Genomic DNA, 20,897 nt, shown 5'->3' with positions numbered 1-20,897 from the left:
AACAAGCTTTGCCTTTAGTTAAAAAATGAATACAAGCTTAATAAAAAAGCATTTATTATATTGCAAAATATCAATTCTTAGATGTGATGGTTGCTGCTTTATTTTTTTATTAGCTTTCTTTCCTTTATTGTCATCTGGTAATCCAGCCAGTAAGTCTGTTGCTTTTCAACAGTACAGGTTCTCCTGCAAATGTAGCAGTTAAGAGTGTTGAATCAAACCATTTACCACTGACTGGGGTGCTTACAATGGTCAGCATTTATTTATGTAAAACCTTTATCCCAAAAGAAAAAAAAAACAGTTGCAGTAACTTCTTGCATAACTGCAGTGTGAGCTGGAGTTTGCATTCAATTTGAACTAAATCTACTAGTACATCTAAAACTTCCCTCCCCTTAGACTGACAATACTGCTGTCCAAAGGTGCCCCTGTGCCTCTTCATCTGGGGTGGGGGCACTCTTAATACAGGAGGTGTGTTACTGGCCAGATCATCAGGTGAAGACAGAGAAAAAAACCTAAATGCAACCACAACAGCCAAGGATTGGTAAGCTGCAATATAATACAATATTTTTACTTATTTTTATTTGCTACGTCTCTTGAATCTGTCTCTGCCTTGCAAAGCAGAGTTGTCACCAGAACAGTAATAGGGATGCATTTCCCCTCATTTTCTACAGATTTACCCCCCCAAAAAAGTGGGGGAAAGGAAGGAAATGTTCTTGAATAGGACACAGATGGTAAAAAAAACCAAAAAAAAACCTGTCAATGGTTTTAAATGTTCTTTGCTCTATCCAAAATCATAAAAAAAAAAAAAAAAAAGAAAGAAAGAAAAAAGTATAGGCTTTTGATATACATTAAAGTGTCACTAAACCCACATCATAAAAAACGATCAATAGATGGTGTATTACATGCTCTTCATACTCACTCAATCACTATGAGATTCGTTTTCTGTATTGTGCAAAAATCCTGCTGCTCTCTATCTCCCCCTTCTGTCAAAGTTCCCAATTCAGGATTTTTCAGAGCAGTGTTGGCAACTCTGCACATGCTCAGTTTTTAGTGAGTTTCTATCCTGAGCATTTCCTCCACATCACATCTGAGCAGCCCATGTGACTATAGAGTCACACATGTGGGTGTATACACAGTGGTAAATGACAGCCCACTCCCTCCCTCTACGCCCACTAATCAGCTAAACACAATGGGGGCGGGATATTACATGTAGATTGCTGGAGGCTTCACCTTCCTCTTAATCTAAAACACAGACTGGAGGGGCGTGACAGAGCCTTTGGCTGGCAGAAATCGGTCCACACCATGTTATTGCCAAAAAATAAAGATTTAATTTCAAATATATATTTGTATGACAATTTAAAACAGTTTATTGATATTATTTATTTTTACTCTGTATTCCAAAGGCTGTTTTTTTTATTTTGAACATGTGACCAGCAGCAGAGGAGTAGGAGCTCCTCCTTATGTTTCCCTGCAGACGGCGTGGGAAAGAGCTGGGTCATGTGACAGTTGTATATTAGGAAAAGGGTACTTTTTTTTATTAAAATAATTACAGTGCTATCATCCACATACAGAAACAGAAGGGCCAATGTAAATTAAACAGTGTGTGTTTAGTATCACTTTAAGTATAAATTATCAATATTTGAAAGTGAAATAGGTCATTTCTTCAGTTGAACAAATCAAGTAAGCCAATATCAAGGTGCTATTATAATAATAATAAAAAAAAATGTTACAGCATGTTATAAAGTTTTAAACAGTGATACAAGAAAGAAAGCAGCATTTCAGTTAGCCTAGGTCTTGTCTTCAGACAGTGAATATTGATATTCTTTCTGTAACATAAAATCTTGGTTTGGGCCAAAAATAGGACAAGTTGAACAAAAACTATATATTTGCCCAACCTGATTATTGATCCATGTAACAAAGGAAATATTCCATAATAAATAAACAGAGGCTACTTCTTACCGTGGGGAATTAAATCCACTGTCTACAGTGATGCTACTACTGTCCATGCTGTCCAAACGAGCCGAATGTGTGGCTCGCTGGCTACCGCTGCTGTCAGTTTCCTTTGGATTTAGAAGTGTGAGGTTTTTCTCGAACTTCCTTTGTAAATCCCTTTCCTTCTCCCGCTGTAGCAGCCACTGCATTGTCCCCACATCGTCTCTGTTGTTTTTTTCTTCTTCTGTGGTCTTTTGTGTACCTTCCTCTGACTCGTCATCTTCCGAGACGTTGTAATAATCAAAGGAGGCTTCTTGATTTCCTGCTGGCTCCTGTGGCCTAGGTGAGACAGCAAGGTTTGGGGTAACTGAGGTGGTAATAGGTTGCTCAAAGTTCTCAATGCTTGCTGGCAGTGTTTCAGGAGAAGTTTTTTGGTGTGTTTTCAGCAAATTCACACCTGATTTATGAAAACTGTTCACAGATAGGCTATTGTGCAAAGGTTTGAATAGAGTATCTTTACTGAATATTTCTTTCCTTTTATCAAGGCTGCTCGATTCTGCATTGTGATGTGGCACCAATCGCCCATTTGCAATCACTTCTGGGGTCTGACCAGAAGCAGCAACTGATAGACCACTAACAGTACCTTTTGGTGAGTCTTCTTTGTATTCACCTTGCTCTCTGGCTATGTGTTGCTGTGGCTTCTCAGCAGGAGAAAGTCTTTTCAAGCCTTCTGCGAGACTTGATATATCAATGTCCTCTTTATTTTTACCTAAAGGGGATGGAGCAGTGAGAATTGTTTCACTAGATGTATTACACTGAAAATAGTCATCCGCTGTTTTTTTGGAACAAGAATTAAGTTCACTGTAGGAGGATAAAGTCTCTGGAAGTTTGCCTTGTTCCAACAGGCTACATGATTTAGGGGTATCTGCACCACCACTAGCTAGTTCAGGACCACATGCATCTTTGTAAGTTAGAGTCCTTTGATGACTCAAGCTACTGTGAGATGGTCTTAAAGTGCCATCATCTATAAAAGACTGGCTTGGTGTTTTATCATCAAGACTCAGGCCTTCACCCAGGTCATCCGGTGTCCCTAAAGAAGCACCACTTAAAGGTCCCTTTGAGTTGTCCATAGACCTAGACCTTTCCTTGGCTTTATTTGACCTTTCATTTCTTGACCTTCTATCCTGTGTATGGCTGTGACTTCGATGGACCTTGGAATGGGAACTCCCCCTTGAGGGTTCAGGAAAAGGCATTTCAGTTCTCCTTTTGGCCAGTTCACCAGACACATCCCATTCTGGTGTAACAGGAAAATGAGATTCAATCATGTTTGGATTGCTGAGCACTACAAAATTTTCTCCTCCTTTACGCTCCATTATGAAACAACCTTCCCTTGGTGAACGATTCCGAGGATGATAGAACTCATACTCTCTCTCTCCAGGTAAGTCTAAGTGGGAACCTTCAGAAGGGTCACCTTTGGAAGCCCTATTCTTACTGTGTGACCGAGATTTTCCATGAGTTTTTCTGTGAGTCCTGCTTCGCCTGCTTCTACCACTATGGTGAGCTGATGAACCAGCTTTGCTTCTCTGAGATTTTTCTTCTTCAAGTTTTTTCATTAGTGCAGTATGTCGTACGACATTTTCCACTGTCAAGTCAGGGTTTATTCGCCTAATGATTTCCATCTCTACTTCACGGGGTATGGTATTTGGGGTGTCATCATCTCGAAGGGGCCATTCCTCCGGAGGAAATTGGGCTGAAAAATTAGCCAGTTGTTTTGCCTTGTCTTTTTTAAAACTTAGCCTAAATAATTTCAGACCAAATTTTTTAGATGGCTTATCCCCATCTTTAGGTTTTGAAAGGGTTTCTGTTTTATATGAATAATTTATGGTACCTTTGCTTTTCTCTGTAGGGGGTATCTGGCACAATGAGGGGGGACAATAGGAGTCTTTACAGTCTTTTGCAGATTTCCTTTGTAAGGTAGATGCATGGATGCTATGCATATCTTCTCTGCAGCAATGACAAGAGTCGCAGTGGTTTTTGGAGAGAGTTCTGTCCCTGACACACCCTGAAGGAGATGGCGTAATAGTTCCTGGTTGTGGAGAGGTACACTGAGACCGGTCAGGTATCCTCTCATCCAAGTGGTACCATTTACTGTTAGTTCTTATAAGGGATGGGGTTATGAAATAAGTTTGTGGGGTTACTATAAAGTATCCATCAGGGGTTGGGTAGATTTTCCGTTCTCGGACAAGCATGTTAAGTGTATGTCGCAGGATTTCCGAGCTTGGGGTTGGTACACCTGGATAAAAAAAACATCAAGAAAATAAAGTCAGTAACAAGATAGAAAACATTTAATTTACTTCACAATGTACCTCATGTACACCTTAAGTGTCAGTGGTAAGATCTGCCATCGTAGTCCTACAGTCACCAATAAAATTCAAAGGATTCCTACAAAATGAAACTTTTTTTATTCTGATTGGTGGCTTTGGAACAATGGCATCTCGAAACACTGACATCTTAACTGATAAAGCCAAATATGGATAAAATAAAGCATACAGTAATAAGCAATTGCAGAAATCAACATTATACGACCACTGATAAATTTGGCCCTCACACAAGCATACTATAGAGGATTACAGATATGTAACCACACCAAGGATGAATAGTGGATGAAGCTTATATTTCAACATTGGCTGCCTAATATTGGGGCAGATCACACAGTTGATGTGCTTTTAAGGAGAACTATAACTCCATGCAAAAAAAGATACTGAAATAGTATGACCACATCGCAAATAGCATGAAAACATCATACCTCTTACTATTAATATGCTATTGCTGTTCTGGGGAACCAGGCAGTCACATAGACAGCAGGCCATTTTAGATGTTTCCACCAGGTGTGTAGCAAAACTAATCTAGGTTCAATGCATGCCATGACCCATGTTTAAGAGTATGAAAATGTCTACAATTTAAAAATTACACCAAGATGATTTGTCTGGACTAGTCAAGAAGGGGCAACAAACATTCCGGTGTCAAGGGCATGGCACTGGTAGCTACACCCCTGGCCCCCCACAAACAAAGCAGGATAAAGTTTTGAAATGGTTAACCAAATTTCTCATTGTGATTATAAGGCCTCATGTACACTGGACGTTAAAATAATGTTATAAAAATGTCAGTAGCTTTGCAGTGATTTTTTCAAACTTTTTGCAATAGTGTTTTTTAGCATTTATTAGCGGTTTTTAGCGTTTTTACGCATTTTTTTTTTTTTTTTTGAAAAAAAAAAAACTTTTTCCTTTTTTTTCCAATGGATCAAAAATGTTAAAAAACGCTGGTGAGCGACGTTTTTGAGGGTTTATCAACGTTAATCAGCATTAAAGCGTTTTTACAGCTGAAAAACATCTCTCAGAACCCACTAGTTTTGGGGTTTTTTTACTGCTCAAAAATGTCACTGCCCGGGGGGCGTGGCTTAGCGATGGCTGTGTGAAGACGTGTTTGTCTGGAGCTCCCTGCCCGAACCCACTTACACGGACCGAAAAACATCTTTTGACCCATGTGAACGAGGCATGAACCTCTCCACACGCTACAGGACGAGATCATCTACCAGGAGATCTAATCACCAATCTACACAGCCAGGGATCCCGTACTTTTTTAACGGCAAAACAGCCCTCTCTCCAGGCGCCACCGTGGCTGCTCCACGTGCATCATCCATAGCTACTGCTTCGGCGAGATCACAGAGCTCGCAACCTGCTGACACACAGACACCTACTCCCCTCACGGGAACGCCGGCGATATTCCGCCCAACCATGGAGGGTAACTCAGCTTTCGAGCCCCCTATAGAGGAAGACCTCCGCAGCATGCTCAGAGCCCTCCCTACAAGAGCTGATATAGAGGCCCTCATACAGAGAATTGAGGAGGCCCACAGTAAGGACATCCAGGAGGTGAAAACAGACTTGCATAATGTGGAAAACCGCGTCACCTCTGGAGAAAGCAGACTTGCGGCTCTGGAGGAGAAAATACAAGCTATGGAGCAAACACAACAGGCACACTCACTAGAAGCCCAGGAGATGCAAATACACATCGAGGAAATGGAAGACCGCAGCCGCCGAAACAATCTAAGGTTGCGGGGGATCCCTGAGGCCACTGGCCCTGAGGACTTGGCCGAAACAGCAACGGCAATCTTCCGTGGACTCCTGTCGGATCCGCCACCTAGCATGGAAATAGACAGAATACACCGTACCTTAGGACCCAGGTCGTCGGACCCAGCCAGACCCTGAGACGTCCTGTGCAGACTACACAGGTTTGCCCAGAAGGAATTGATCCTGAGGAATGCCTGGGAGAAGGGGGAGATCGAATTCGATGGTGCCCACATCCAAATCCTTCCAGACTTATCCAGGGCCACACTACAACGTCGGGCCATGCTAAAACCAGTGTTGGAAGAAGCAAGACGACGAGGATGTACATACCGGTGGGGATATCCGTTGGCAGTTACCTTTCGGAACGATCGATCATCCTTCACGCTACGTACTCCGACGGATCTCCCTGCTCTCTTCACCTTCCTGGAGTCGGAACCATTTACGGTCCCAAACTGGCTACTGAAGATACCCCGTCCTACAGGTCGCCCAGGCCTGAATGCGGGAAGAGCTAACCCACCTACACGCTCCCAAAGGCCTAGGGGACGCTCCCGCATCAGGCTTGGAAATAACGTTGCCCGTGAGTCTTAAGGGGAGATTGGAATCCTGAGCAATCGCACTTTTTGTTTATTCTTTATTTGTTTTTGGTTTTTCTCTTGCCTCTATGTATTACAGACGATAAGTTTTCTGTACCCTTGGTTTTTTATGGCAAGCACTTGGGTATCACCGCGGACAGCCCTAAACGATTATCTCCTCCTACCTGATTTGCAGCGGAGCATCTGGGAGGTAACACCCCTACCTCCATCTCACCCACACAGATACGTTAGATCTCAACCCCCCAACTGACAACAACCCACCGGAAGACACCACTCCCCCGCTGGATACAGATCCCACACCCTGATGGGAGGAGCGGTAAGCCCATCGGACGGCAGGAGGAGATGGTGAGCCCTCGACCTCTTTACCATCGAGACGATCCTTCACCACCTCTGCCTGCACATAACAAAACCTGCCGGTGTACGAGAGGTGTGGTATAACTCCCCCATGGGCTTTGATTACCGGGCAACCACTCCAGGAGACACTCACTGAAAAAGTAAGTGACAGAAGATGAGCAAACCTCCAGCGGGGGGTCTTCCTAACATGATCTATACACCCGAGATGCCAGATAGGTTTGAGAGCAACTTCCTACTGGCCCTGTAACAGTCATCCTTGGGAAGCCCGGCAACAAACTGGCTTTATACCCACATCGGGAGGGGGGAGGAGGCGGGTTCTGACGTTGCATCCGATGACAACAGGACTAATAACTGTGATGTGTAAATAATGCGGGGGGGGTGAAGGGGTCTGCATCAATATATTATACTACTGTAGAGATATATGACTGGGGGGGCCCTGAGGTTGGTGAGGGGATGTATACCGATACTGTGGAAGGTTGAGTGATACCCTGACAGCCTGACTTACAGGTTAACCAGGGGAGCCGCTACCGAGGTTTGATACTTTCCATTCGGAGTGCAGACACCTCCCGTAGTACCGGTAACTAAGATGATTTTAGAAGACCAGAAATGGAGGGAGCTAATGAGCACGGGAGGAAGGGGCTATGCCGCCAGGGATACAAATGCAAACATAATTGGTTGAAAAAGTTACTGGGGTGTTTTTATTTGGTTATCATTGTTCAGGTTGAACATATCCAGGAGATGCCAGGAATGCATATTGTTATGTGTAAATGATACCATCTGGTTTTTGCAAATGTATTGACCTCGTTCACATGCTCATACACAACTATAGGTCTGAGGGGGTGGAGGACGGCGGGGTCCTCCATACATGGCCTTGGCTCGACTCTCCCCCACATAGGCAAACGCTCCTGCTTGGGTAAATACCCAGGGGCGTAAAAGCAATATTGTTTTTGCTTAGTTTTGTAGACATACTTGTGGGGATAGGTGTTTCCTGAGGAAGTTACACTCGGAGAACACCTATCCTACGTTCTTCTAACCTACTAACTACTCATTTTCTGCTTTATCTATTTTTTCATTACTTTTTTTTTTCCGTTTTCTTTCCCCTGCTTAACCCCCCCCTCTCATCCCCCCCTCCCCCCTCATCCCTACCCTTAACCCGCTCATAAACATGGGGGAACTAAATGTGATCACCCTTAATGTGAAAGGGCTTAATGTTCCTGAAAAGAGACGCATGCTCTTAAACGATATGAAGCGAATGAAAGCAGACATTGTGCTGCTACAAGAGACGCACTTTAAAGACAATAAATTACCGATACTCAAAAACAGACATTACCCGACAGTTTACCACTCTACCCACTCAGCAGCCAAATCTAGGGGGGTAACTGTTCAGATCTCAGCAAAAGTCCCGTGGACTCTGACAGACATAAAGACAGACACACTAGGGAGATTCCTGTTTGTAAAAGGCCTCATAGGTGGCAGTAAAGTGACCATTGCCAATCTATATGCCCCAAATACTCAACAAGACTCCTTCATAAAAAGACAACTAGACGCGCTCCAAAAATTTACTGAAGGCCAACTCTTAATTGGGGGCGATTTCAACATTCCACTACTCCCCGCAGAGGACACCTCTACAGGATCCTCATCGATCACAAGTAGCACACGTAAAAAGATACACTCGACACTCCACACATCACAACTGGTAGACGTCTGGCGTCTCTTTCACCCAGGAGAGAAGGACTACACCTTCTTTTCACGGCCACACCAATCATACTCACGCATTGACCTCTTTCTAATTCCCCAAAACCAACTACACGCAGTCAAAGGCTCAAAGATTGGCAGCATCACCTGGTCGGATCACGCACCAGTCTCAATGACTTACGCATTAGCCGACTACTACAGAGGACAAAGGAACCCGTGGAGACTTAATGAAAGCCTTCTACAGAATCCAGAAGTAGTAGCAGATGTGACGACAGAAATCACACGATATTTCCACACTAATACTACGAACGACGAAAATGGGGGCCTAACCTGGGAAGCACATAAAGCGGTGATCCGGGGAGTTCTTATAAAGCATGGTGCACGGCTAAAAAGGCAAAGAAATACACAACTGACAACACTACTGACTAAGCTACGCGCACTAGAAAGAGACCACAAACAGAATCCGACCGGGACTCGAGGTAGTGAGCTAGACACAGTACGCACACAGATCACGGATCTTTTACAATTTAAGGCGAAGGCAGCGCTTCAGATATCCCGGGGAAGAATATACGAATCGGGCAATAAATGCAGTAGATTACTAGCCCAATCACTTAAAGCACAGAAGCTAGCGACTTATATCCCACATATATTCAGCCCCACAGGACAAAAGAAGACTATTCCCCAACAGATCACACAGGAATTTTTGTCTTACTACAAGACACTGTATAATTTGCAGTCACCTTCAATCCCTACTGAACACATCAAAGACTATATCGCTAATTCTCACATGCCCACTCTTCCGATTACAACACGAGACATACTGGACGAACCTATAACAATGTCGGAACTTCACACAGCAATAAAACACGCCAAAAAAGGGAAATCTCCAGGCCCTGACGGTCTGACCATACAATATTATAAGACGTTACTCCCAACACTAGGACAACACATGCTCAAACTTTTCAATGACTTAGGTAAAGGAAACGCATTTCACCAAGCAACCTTACTAGCCCAAATTGCAGTGATCCCCAAAGAAGGTAAAGACCAGACGCAGTGCGGGCGCTATCGCCCAATATCCCTATTAAATACGGACCTAAAATTATTCACTAAAATACTCGCCTCCAGAATTCAACAACAGATACCCAACTTAATCCATCTAGACCAAGTAGGCTTTGTCCCATCCAGAGAAGCACGAGACAATACTACCAAAGTATTGAACCTACTCAATAAAGCAATCACACATAACGTACCAACGGTCTTCCTTAGTACTGACGCCGAGAAGGCATTTGACCGGGTAAACTGGTCATTTATGTTTGCTACCCTAAGACATATTGGTCTGGGAAATAATATGTTGAATTGGATCTCTGCTATTTACACTTCACCGTCGGCAGGGGTTAGGGCTAATGGAGTAACCTCAGAGGCTTTTCCAATCACGAACGGTACACGTCAGGGTTGCCCACTGTCGCCCTTACTCTTTGCACTCTCACTAGAACCCTTCCTGTGCCATGTAAGACGGAATCCAGACATAACTGGAGTATCCATTAACCAAACGCAACATAAAGTCTCCGCTTACGCGGATGATTTGATGTTTTCACTATCAAACCCAATAATCTCACTCCCAAACTTATTGAAAGAATTCACTGAATACGGCAGACTGTCCCACCTAAAAATTAACTTTGCAAAATCAGAGGCAATGGGGGTGGGGATTCCATCCACTCAACTCACACATCTTCAAGCTAGCTTCAAGCTGAAGTGGACGAACAGGGCACTCAAATATCTGGGCACACTTATCCCCTCATCACTATCTCAGTTGTACGAACTCAACTTCCCCCCCTTGCTAAAGAAAATTAAAAAGCTTCTCAACAACTGGCAGAGTGGTCTACATTCATGGCTAGGCCGATGCAACATTTTAAAGATGTCCATCTTGCCAAAAATTCTATATCTATTACAGGCAATTCCCATACACATCCCCTCTGAATTCTTTAAGCGAGTACAATCAACTTTCACAGACTTTGTTTGGGCTAAGAGGAAACCCAGGCTATCCAACAAAATATTGGTACTCCCTAAAAAAGATGGAGGCCTTGCACTACCAAACATCCGGGCATACTATCACGCAATACACATAGGAAGACTCATAGACTGGTCTCGCCATAAAGAGACCAAAATGTGGACCCTTATAGAGCAATCACACACCAATATTCCCCTAGAAGGCACTCCTTGGTGCTACCAAGGTTTGCCCACTGAACTCAAATGCCATCCATTGATAGGCAACACGGCACGAATATGCGCACGACTTGTTTCCCAGACGACACTCTCCTCTCAAAATTCACCCTTATACCCCATAATAGGCAACCCTCTGTTTAAACCGGGATTGGAAGATAGAATTCTCCGGAAACTGAAAGAGGAGGGACTACATCTAGCTACACATTTTAGCACGGGAGGACGATGGAAAACGATTGGCGAATTGTCTGACCCTAATGGTCTATTCAAATTGGACTTTTTACGTACTCTCCAACTGAGACATTTTCTCAACTCTATACCACCCCCACCCGCGGACAATACTCGAACCCTAACGACACTAGAGACAATCCTTACAGAGACAGGTACCCTAACACACACATTATCGCTGGCTTACGGCCTCCTGAATATCCCCCCCCCAGACTTTGTCCCACCTGGGCTGTTAAAATGGGAGACGGAGTTAGATTGTAGGTTTAGCGACGTAAAGAGACAACGTATTCTTGAATTCACACATAAATCATCCATCTGTGCCAGGACACAAGAAACAAATTACAAAATACTATCTCGGTGGTACAGAACCCCTGAGCTGTTACACAAATACTCCGCTGCGATACCAGATACATGCTGGCGCTGCCAGAAGGAAAAAGGGACCCTCTTACATGTATTCTGGTCTTGCCCCAAATTAGCACACTTTTGGAAGATAGTGAAAGAAACAGTACAAAAATTTACGGACAGGACAATTACCGATGACCCCGCACTCTTTTTACTACACGCGACAGATACCCCAGAGAAAATTTACAAGAAGTCAGTGATACGCCACTTACTGGATGCCGCTAAGGCATGTATCCCACTCTGCTGGAGATCTCCGCTACCTCCGACCAGAACTATGTGGTTGGAAAGAGTGGAAGAAATAAAGAGAATGGAGGACCTTATCCTGACGAAACAACACAGAGAAGAAACATTCTCTAAGACCTGGCAATTATGGACTATGTTCATATACTCATCAGAGGGCCAAACTTTAAAATCATCAGTGTGGTCCAATTTGTGCGGTTAAGCCCTTGAAAAAGTCAAACCAAACGTTGCCCCATGTTTGTGAGTTTCAAAATCATACCTTCACCCACAACGTCAAGCTCCATATCCTCTCCCCTCTATCCCTTAACTTTTCCCTCTCCTTTCTTTGTCTCTCTTTTCTTAGCTAACACCTTGCTTCTATCTATATACTTTTCCACATTTTTCTTTATATAAAAAAAAAAAAAAAAAAAGGGGATCGGGCCCGTGGACACTAACCGGCCAATCACCAAGGGGGAGTTTAATTAGGAGTGTATCCTCTTGAGCATTTTGGTCCACACCAAATTAGTTCTGAAATTGTTAGAAGATGTTACCAGAAATAAGTTACCGCAATGTACAATGTTTATCCTCCTATGTCACTCTGTACTAAATATGTTATTAATGTGATGATATGTACCTTGTGGGTCCTTTCGGTCCTGATCCTACTTATAAATAAACAATTTAAAAAAAAAAAAAAATGTCACTGCCCAAAACTGCTGATAGCAGCCTATGTGTGCATGGATACATAGGATAACATGGTGGAGAGTTTAATGTGTAGAAAAAAAACGTCTACAGTCAAAAACAGCTGCTGTAAAAACGTCAAAAAATGTCCAGTGTGCATGAGGCCTAAAGATAAGTCTGGCATCTGGACAGCAATGTGAAGAAGACTCTTATAGTCACACTAACTAGGCAAATTGTAAGACATTTAGGCCTCATGCACACTGGGCGTTTTAAAGGCCTTTCAGTGCACTTTCAAGTGCACTTGCAGTGCAAAGTGGATTTGCCTTTCGTAAATAACCCCCACGTGTCCATGCACACATAGGCATTTACAGGAGTTTAGAGGCCAAAGAAAAAACCCCACTGACAGCACATCCAGGAGCAGCAGCAGAAAAAAACGCCTGAAATGCCTAAATGTGTGTAGACATGCTTAAGAGTGTCAAGCGCTTGAACATTCATTCATTTCAATGGCCAGAATAAATTAAGGTGTTTCTAAAGCCTTAAGGTTTTTGTTTTACTTTAATGCATTCTCTGTATTAAAGTAAAAACCTTCTGTGTACAGGATCCCCCCCCCCCCCAGCACACCTAATACTTACCTGTACCCGATTTTGAGCCAGCACTGGGCACGAGAGCAGCAGCTCTCTCCTCTCTCCCCCTCCTCACAGTGCAAAAAGATAGCAGTGGGAGCCATGTCTATGGATGCAGGCAGCGGGGCTTGGGAGCGAGCCAGCACAAGTACCCTCTTCCCAGCAAGTGGCTTGCTAGGGGGGTACTCTGCGGGAGGAGCCAGGAGGGCTGGAGGATCGGGGCTGCTCTGTGCAAAACCATTGCACAGAGCAAGTAAGCATGACACGGTTGTTATTTTAAAAAGAAAAAAAGGGTTAAAATCACTTTAATATTCTGGCCAATGAAATGAGTAAATGCCCAAGTGCTTGAAATGCTTATTAGCAACTAAATGCGGCTTTTCTCCTGCCAGGAGAAAGAAGTCTAGAAGAGCTGGGCAAATTCTCAGTGTGCATGAATCCTTAGGTACTTCATACTGCACAATTCAAACAACCGAAAATGTCAAGATGTATATTGAAAAGCTATTGGTGTAAAGGGTTCTCAAAGGCATATTGTGGACAGCACGTAGACCGATTTCTTAAACCTTACAATCCATTTTTTGCATTTTTCATCTTTCTAAATATATTCACCGATTGTTAGAAATTCGTAATATTAGAGATTCTGTTCTTCTAAATAGTGGATGACAGGAGTAATACTGTTAGTTAGGATTATGTAGTCCTTTGATGATTCAGTGTCCAGACAGCTTTTGCTTTTGAATTATTAGACATGTACGTTTTCTGCATCTCAAGAGAGTCTGTTGCGCCCTTACACTGAGCCCGTAGACAGAAGATTAGGTTTTGTTTGTTGCTCACAAGGAATGCTGACCCAAGATGAACCTCATTAATAGATGAGGCATTTCCTACCTACTACATACAGTAACTCTACAGCAAGGGGAGGAAAAAACTAAATATATTCCAATGCAAGTTTAATAAAAGGTCACAATACACATGGCTTGCAAGGGTCCGAAAAACGGACACAATTTTAGTTAAATATACAGCAATCACGCTCAAAACTAACATTATTTCACGCTAGTACACTAAAAAAGTTTTGCCTATAGTTCTGCTTTTAAGCTGTAAAATGTTTTCATCCCACTGGTTAGAAATAATCAGGTATTGCCATGGTGTCAGCACTGAAAAATATGCTAGCTGATTCAGGAAAGGTTCACACCAAGTCAAGCAACTTGCGTTTTGCTGTGCTGGATAAATGCAGGTTACTGCAAGAGCACATAGAAAGCCTTTGTTTTCTATGTCCATCGTTCACACTGCCACACAAAAATGCATGCAAATGCACGTTACTGCCCATTCATTTTTTTGTGCATATCTATGTGCAACATGGTGTGAAAAGAACCGGAATAGAGTGTAAAGGTATATACCCTCAACGAGCAACCACATTTTGTATAGAGTAAGGGAGGATTATAACCCCTGTCAGATCTTTTTGCGCCATCTGTGTTCTATTGTGGAGATTTCCCTTCACTTCCTGTCCCATACCCAAACAGGAAGTGAGGAGAAACCCCTGCAAATTAAGGGCTTTTCTTGGGGACCCCCAGGTCACCAGAACTAGTGTCCCCCATCAGAAGATTTCTCCTCTACTACTTTTCTGCCGACAACCCAAAATTTGGGATTTTTCTTATATTATCACTTTCAATGCGAATGGTAAACTGGACAACTAGAAAGGATGAATCTCCCTAACGGGGGCACAGACAGCAATAAAAACTGACAGGCGTTCTAATCTCCCCCCCCCTGCTTTTAGTTACACTTTAATAGGGGATACACAACTAACCAAGTGGAACCCTATCACGAAGTGTAAAAAAATGTTCCACCTTTGTATTAAATATATAAAACAGTCCCTATATTATTGTAAAGGGAAAAATAAGGAATATTGGATACATTTTTTTTAAAAGAACCATGTTACAGAATAAAAGACCTTCTTTACATGAAGAAGACTTTGTAACTTTATGGCCTCATGCATACTGGATGTTTTTTCTACTGCTCCTAGGAGCGTCTGGAGTATTTTTTTACTGCCTCTAAATGCTCCTGCATGTTAGCCTATGTGTCCATTCATGCATAGGTGTTTAGCGTTTAGGCCTCATGCATACGGGATGTTAAAATAACATTATGAAAACACCAGTATCTCTGCAGTGATTTTTTTTTTACTTTTTTCAGCTTTTTTCAACGTTTTTGCAACAGCGGTTTTTAGCGTTTTTCCGCGTTAGCAGTTTTTAACGTTTTTTTAGCGTTTTTTTTTTTTCAAAAATTTTTTTTTCTTTCGATGGATCAAAAACGTTAAAAAACGTTGGTGAACGACGTTTTTGAGCGTTTATCAGCGTTAGAGCGTTTTTACAGCTGAAAAACGTCTCTCGAACCCACTGGTTCTGGGTTTTTTTTACAGCTTAAAAACGCCTATGCCATTTGCAGCTCAAAAACGCCTAGGTGGGCATGAAGCCATAGACTAACATAGACAGGCGTTTTTAAGCTGCAAAAAACGCTCAAAAAAGCAGCTGTAAAAACGTCCGTGTGCATGAGGTCTTATAATCAGAAAAAAACCTACTGTCAGCAAGTCCAGGAGCAGCAGGGCTTTGGCAGAAAAAACGCTTGATGCCTGTAAATGCGCGCAAGCGCTTGAGCATTAATTTATTTCAGTGGCCAGAATAAATTTTTATCGTGGCCAATTAAATTAATTAATGCACAAGCGCTTACATTACGGAACACATTACACGTGTTTACAGGAATCAAGCATTTTTTCTGCCAAAATGCTGTCAAGAGGAAAGGCGTCTAGGAGAGATAGCAAAACATCCAGTGTGTGCGAGGCCTAATAAGCAGAAAAAAAAGCAGCTCCAAGCTAAAAAGTAAAAGTTTTGGATAAACTGTTAAAGCAATTCAAGCCGAAGGGCTGGTTCACACCAGATGCAGTCCGCTCCATTTTTAATCTGCATCAAAAATGTATGCACCTAAATTAAAATAACCCCTGCTCAGGTACAGTGAGGGGAAAAAGTATTTGATCCCCTGCTGATTTTCTACGTTTGCCCACTGACAAAGAAATGATCAGTCTATAATTTCAATGGTTGGTTTATTTTAACAGTGAGAGACAGAATAACAAAAATATCCATAAAAATCCATTTCAGAAAAGTTTAATTGATTTGCATTTGAATGAGTGAAATAAGTATATAATCCCCTATCAATCAGAAGATTTTTGGCTCCCAGGTGTCTTCTATACAGGTATGAGCTGAGATTAGAGCACTCTCTTAAAGGGAGTGCTCCTAATCTCAGCTTGTTACCTGTATAAAAGACACCTGCACACAGAAGCATCAGATTCCAATCTCTAAACCATGGCCAAGACCAAAGAGCTGTCCAAGGATGTCAGAACAAGATTGTAGACCTGCATAAAGCTGGAATGGGCTATAAGACCAATCGCCAATCAGCTTGGTGAGAGGGTGACAACAGTTGGTGCGATTATTCCCAAATGGAAGAAACATTTGTAATATCTCCCTCGGTCTGGGGTTCCATGCAAGATCTCACTTCATGGAGTTTCAATGATCATAGGATCGCTGATGAATCAGCCCAGAGCTACAAGGGAGAATCTTGTCAATGATCTTAAGGCAGCTGGGACCTTAGTCACCAAGAAAACAATTGGTAACACACTATGCCATGAAGGACTGAAATCCTGCAGCACCTGCAAGGTCCCCCTGATCAAGAAAGCACATGTAGAGGTCCGTCTGAAGTTTGCTAATGAAAATCGAGCTCTTTGGCATCAATTCATTTCGCCGTGTTTGGAGGAGGAGGAATGCTGCCTATGACCCAAAAACACCATCTCCACCGTCAAACATGGGAGGTGGAAACATTATGCTTTGGGGGTGTTTTTCTGCTAAGGGAACAGGACAACTTTACCGCATCAAAGGGACAATGGATGGGGCCCATGTACCTCCTTCCCTCTGCCAGAGCGTTGAAAATGGGTCGTGGATGGGTATTCCAGCATAACAATGACCCAAAACACACAGCCAAGGCAACAAAGAGGTGGCTCAAGAAGAAGCACATTAAAGTCCTGGAGTGACCTAGCCAGTCTCCAGACCTTAATCCTATAGAAAATATGTGGAGGGAGCTGAAGGTTCGAGTTACCAAACAGCCTCAAAACCTTAATGGTTTGGAGAGGATCTGCAAAGAGCAGTGGGACAAAATCCCTCCTGAGATGTGTGCAAACCTGGTGGCCAACTACAAGAAACGTCTGACCTCTGATTACCAACAAGGGTTTTGCCACCAAGTACTAAGTCAAGTTTTGCGAAGGGGTCAAATACTTATTTCACTTTCACTTAAAATTATAGACTGATCATTTCTTTGTCAGTGGGCAAACGTACAAAATCAGTAGGGGATCAAATACTTTTTTCCCCTGACTTTAGGTGTCCTTTTATCGAAAGTCAGCAGCTACAGTATTTGTAGCTGCTGTCTTCATTTTTTTTTTTTTTCTCAATAAAAATTTTATTTTTGAAAAGAGAAGATATACAAATACAGTATATAAATGAAAACAAAAGGCTGACATAGACAAATTAGACCAAAACATTACTTATACATTAACTGTATGCAAAATGACTATAAAGAGCGAACTGACTAGAGGCAGATAAGCTCTACAAATCAAACTACTGTGCAACTCTAGGGGTAATCTTGAAGTGTTACCTCATACTCTAAAAAGACGGGAGGCTAATCACCCAGTACACACTATGGAGAGGCCTATGAGATCCAACCAACCGATGGCTCTCCACCCCTGTGGGAGCAATCTGTGGAAGCGCCTATTGGTCCGGTTGGATCGCCCTCCTGTTGAGACCCTGAGGCCTCACATATAAAGGAAAAAAAGAAAACCGCCCCTCCATAGACCTGCAGAACCCTAAATCCGAGTGCTGTCTTCATTTTTATTCTAGGGTGAAGAACCTCCTTAGAATAAAAAGAACCTTTAGAGTTTAGAATCATTTTAAAAGTGACAGTAAACTCTGGTTTAAAAATAAAAAAATTCTATTCAAGTATTCTTAACTCAAAAGACATCCTTCTATTGCTCTCACCCACTTCCAAATTAATGTTTATGTTGCTGCTGTAATCAGACTCTGGTATGTAGTCTATTGAAAAAGGATAGTTCTCTCTCATTGGTCTAATATATGTAGGAAAACTACCAACCCTTGCTATGACAATCTAACATCAAATACTGTAAGGCCCGGTTCACACTGATGCGTTGTGAATTTAGCGCGATTTTGACCCGATTGCGTTGCAAATCTTCTTTGCGAATTCATTACGTGTTTGTTGCGAATTTACTGGAATGAGTTGTCATTTTGGGAGGTGACTGCGATTTCTGTTTGGCCAATGGAACCCAAACTTCCTGTTCTCTTCCTGGTTTTTGTGGAGAGTGTGGAGGAGGAGCTGGAGGTGATGAATTCGCACATATGTGAATCAATGCGATTCAAGAACGATTTACATTGATGTCTATGGAGACTAAATTTGTAACGCAACGCAGTAAACTCGCAGAAGACCCTTTTTTTAATCGCATCCGTAGAGGAATCGCAATGATGTATGTGAATGACCTTCATTGAAAACAATTCTTTATGAATTCGCATCAGTGTGAACCGGGCCTTAAACCCGATAACTAGCTAAAACGGTTACACATTTGCACATGATTTTATATAGGGATCTTTTACATAGATCAGATTAGGTCATTTTGCAGTGGCCCTCTTAGCCAGGTGGAAGTAATTGGCGGAATATGTGTAGTGTCACAGAAAGGTAATTTACAATATATACACTGCTACAGTGCAGCCTTACAAGAAAAAAATCTAAATTTCATATACGCAATGTTAATTGTTATGGTTACATAAAAATAGGTTTGTTAGCCCATTTGGTGCTTTTGGGGTTTTATAGTTCAGATACATTAACCGCTTCAGGTCCACCCTATATCAGTTTTACTACTACAGGGTGGCACCTGTGCACTGGATCATGTCTTTATACATGGGCCAACACTTCCAGGTAAGGGGCATGCATGTGCTCCACCACTGGCTCGCTTCTGCTGTGTTTACACACAGCAGAAGCCGATCGGCAGGTACACGCTACCAGATGTCCTTCGGCACCTGCCAATCGCCGTTCTGGCTCTCTGCCTATGTAAATAAGTAAACAGCCATTATGACAGGACGGAAGGGATGGATTTTGTGCCCCTGCAAAGCATCTCTTCTCCTAGTAAAAGCACCTCACACAGTGTAGTAAAATACTGGCTAGGCACACAGTTAACCCTTTGATTGCCCCTGGTTAACCCCTTCCCAGCCAGTGCCATTAGTACAGTGACGGTGCATATTTTTAAGCACTGATCACTGTATTAGTGTCACTGGTCCCCAAAAATTGTCAGTTAGTGTCAGAATGTCTGCCGCAATATCCCAGTCCTGCGACAGTAAAAAAATAAATAAATTTATTGGGTTTTTAAAATTTTTTTTTTTACTGGATGTGTTTTATAGCAGAAAGTAAAAAATATTGTTTTTTTTTTAAGTTGTCGGTCTTTTTTTGTTTATAGCGCAAAAAAAAAAAAAAAAAAACGCAGAGGTGATCTAATATCACCAAAGAAAGCTCTCTTTGTTGGAAGAAAGGACATCAATTTTATTTGTATACAGCGTTGCATTACCGTGCAATTGTCAGTTAAAGTAACACAGTGCCGTATCGCAAAAAATGACCAGGTCATAAAGGGGGGTAAATCTTCCAGAGGTCAAGTGGTTAAGAAATACCCACTACCCACCTATTAACTAACTACTATCCTCGCTTCTTGGCCTTAGTTTACGTGAACTTTGCACATGAAAGTCTGGACTGCACCAGCAGCACATCAACATCATCCCACACATGCACAAAATGTCATGTTACGAGCAAAAGTATGGATTAAAATAAGCTGAAATCTGTTATGGATTGTCATTCTTTTCTAATGGCTTCTTTAGTGAGGCAGGGGTAGGCAACCTTAAAGAGGTGGAGATCTACTTGAACAACATGGGAGACGTCAAAGATCACCAGGCACAGTGTTACATCCTCACACCTGATTTAAACCTCTAATTGCTGTACTACCATGTCGCAAACACGTGCATTGCATGGCAATCATGGGTTTAAATCAGGTGGTGGGAAGGCAACATATCACCCCCTCACCACCTATCAACACACACTGGGATTGCTTTTCAGAGGAGCAGCACTGAATAAGCTCCTAGTTGCATTCAGCAGCAGCACCTTAGGGGTCATTTACACGTAAAGTTGGGGGTGGTAAAACAGCAGGATATAATAGAAGTCTATGGCTAAGTGCAGCAAACCTGCAGGTACACTGCACTGCACCCGCGGTGTGGTTAAACCACAGCACATAAGTGTGAAAGCAGCCCTATACTATTATCCCCAGTGTATTGCTTCACACTGAAGATCTCCTTTTTCCTGCTGCTGGTACCACTCTGGAGACCGCTAGCAGGATAAGAGGTGGGGTGTAGTTGGTATCACTCCGCATGGGACAGGAGCCAACACTAGAGGAGCCATTGACTTATGCGGCTCTTGCTCCCTACTACAGCTTCAATTTTACAAGTAGTCCCTCTGCATTGCACTCTGTTTGATGCCCTGGAATGGCAGATCAGCAAGCCCAGACCGAGATCTACCAGTCACCTGTCCGCGATCTACTGGTAGATCACGATCTACAGGTTGCTGACCCCCGACTTAGGCTTCATGTACACGGGATGTTTTTACAACCTCTCCTGAACGATTGACAGATAGTAACCCACGTTTAAAACGTCCATTTTGCCGTGTTTACATGCCGCGTTTAGAAGTGTTTTTTTTTTAAAAAA

General features: G+C 42.6%; 1 protein-coding gene across 2 annotated transcripts in view; it reads right to left on the bottom strand.

The window, feature by feature from the left end:
* STOX2 (storkhead box 2) overlaps positions 1–20,897 on the bottom strand; it is a 308,332-nt gene that overhangs the window by 29,553 nt on the left and 257,882 nt on the right. For both annotated transcript variants that reach the window (XM_073607045.1, XM_073607053.1), the window contains exon 3: positions 1,957–4,222. In XM_073607045.1, coding sequence (XP_073463146.1) covers positions 1,957–4,222 — 2,266 coding nt within the window. The remainder of the gene's footprint in view (positions 1–1,956; positions 4,223–20,897) is intronic.

Source organism: Aquarana catesbeiana, linkage group LG01 (genome assembly GCF_042186555.1).
Source record: "Aquarana catesbeiana isolate 2022-GZ linkage group LG01, ASM4218655v1, whole genome shotgun sequence".
Lineage (NCBI taxonomy): Eukaryota > Metazoa > Chordata > Amphibia > Anura > Ranidae > Aquarana > Aquarana catesbeiana.
Note: the sequence above shows the minus strand (reverse complement) of the source record. Positions and strands in the feature narration are given on the sequence as shown.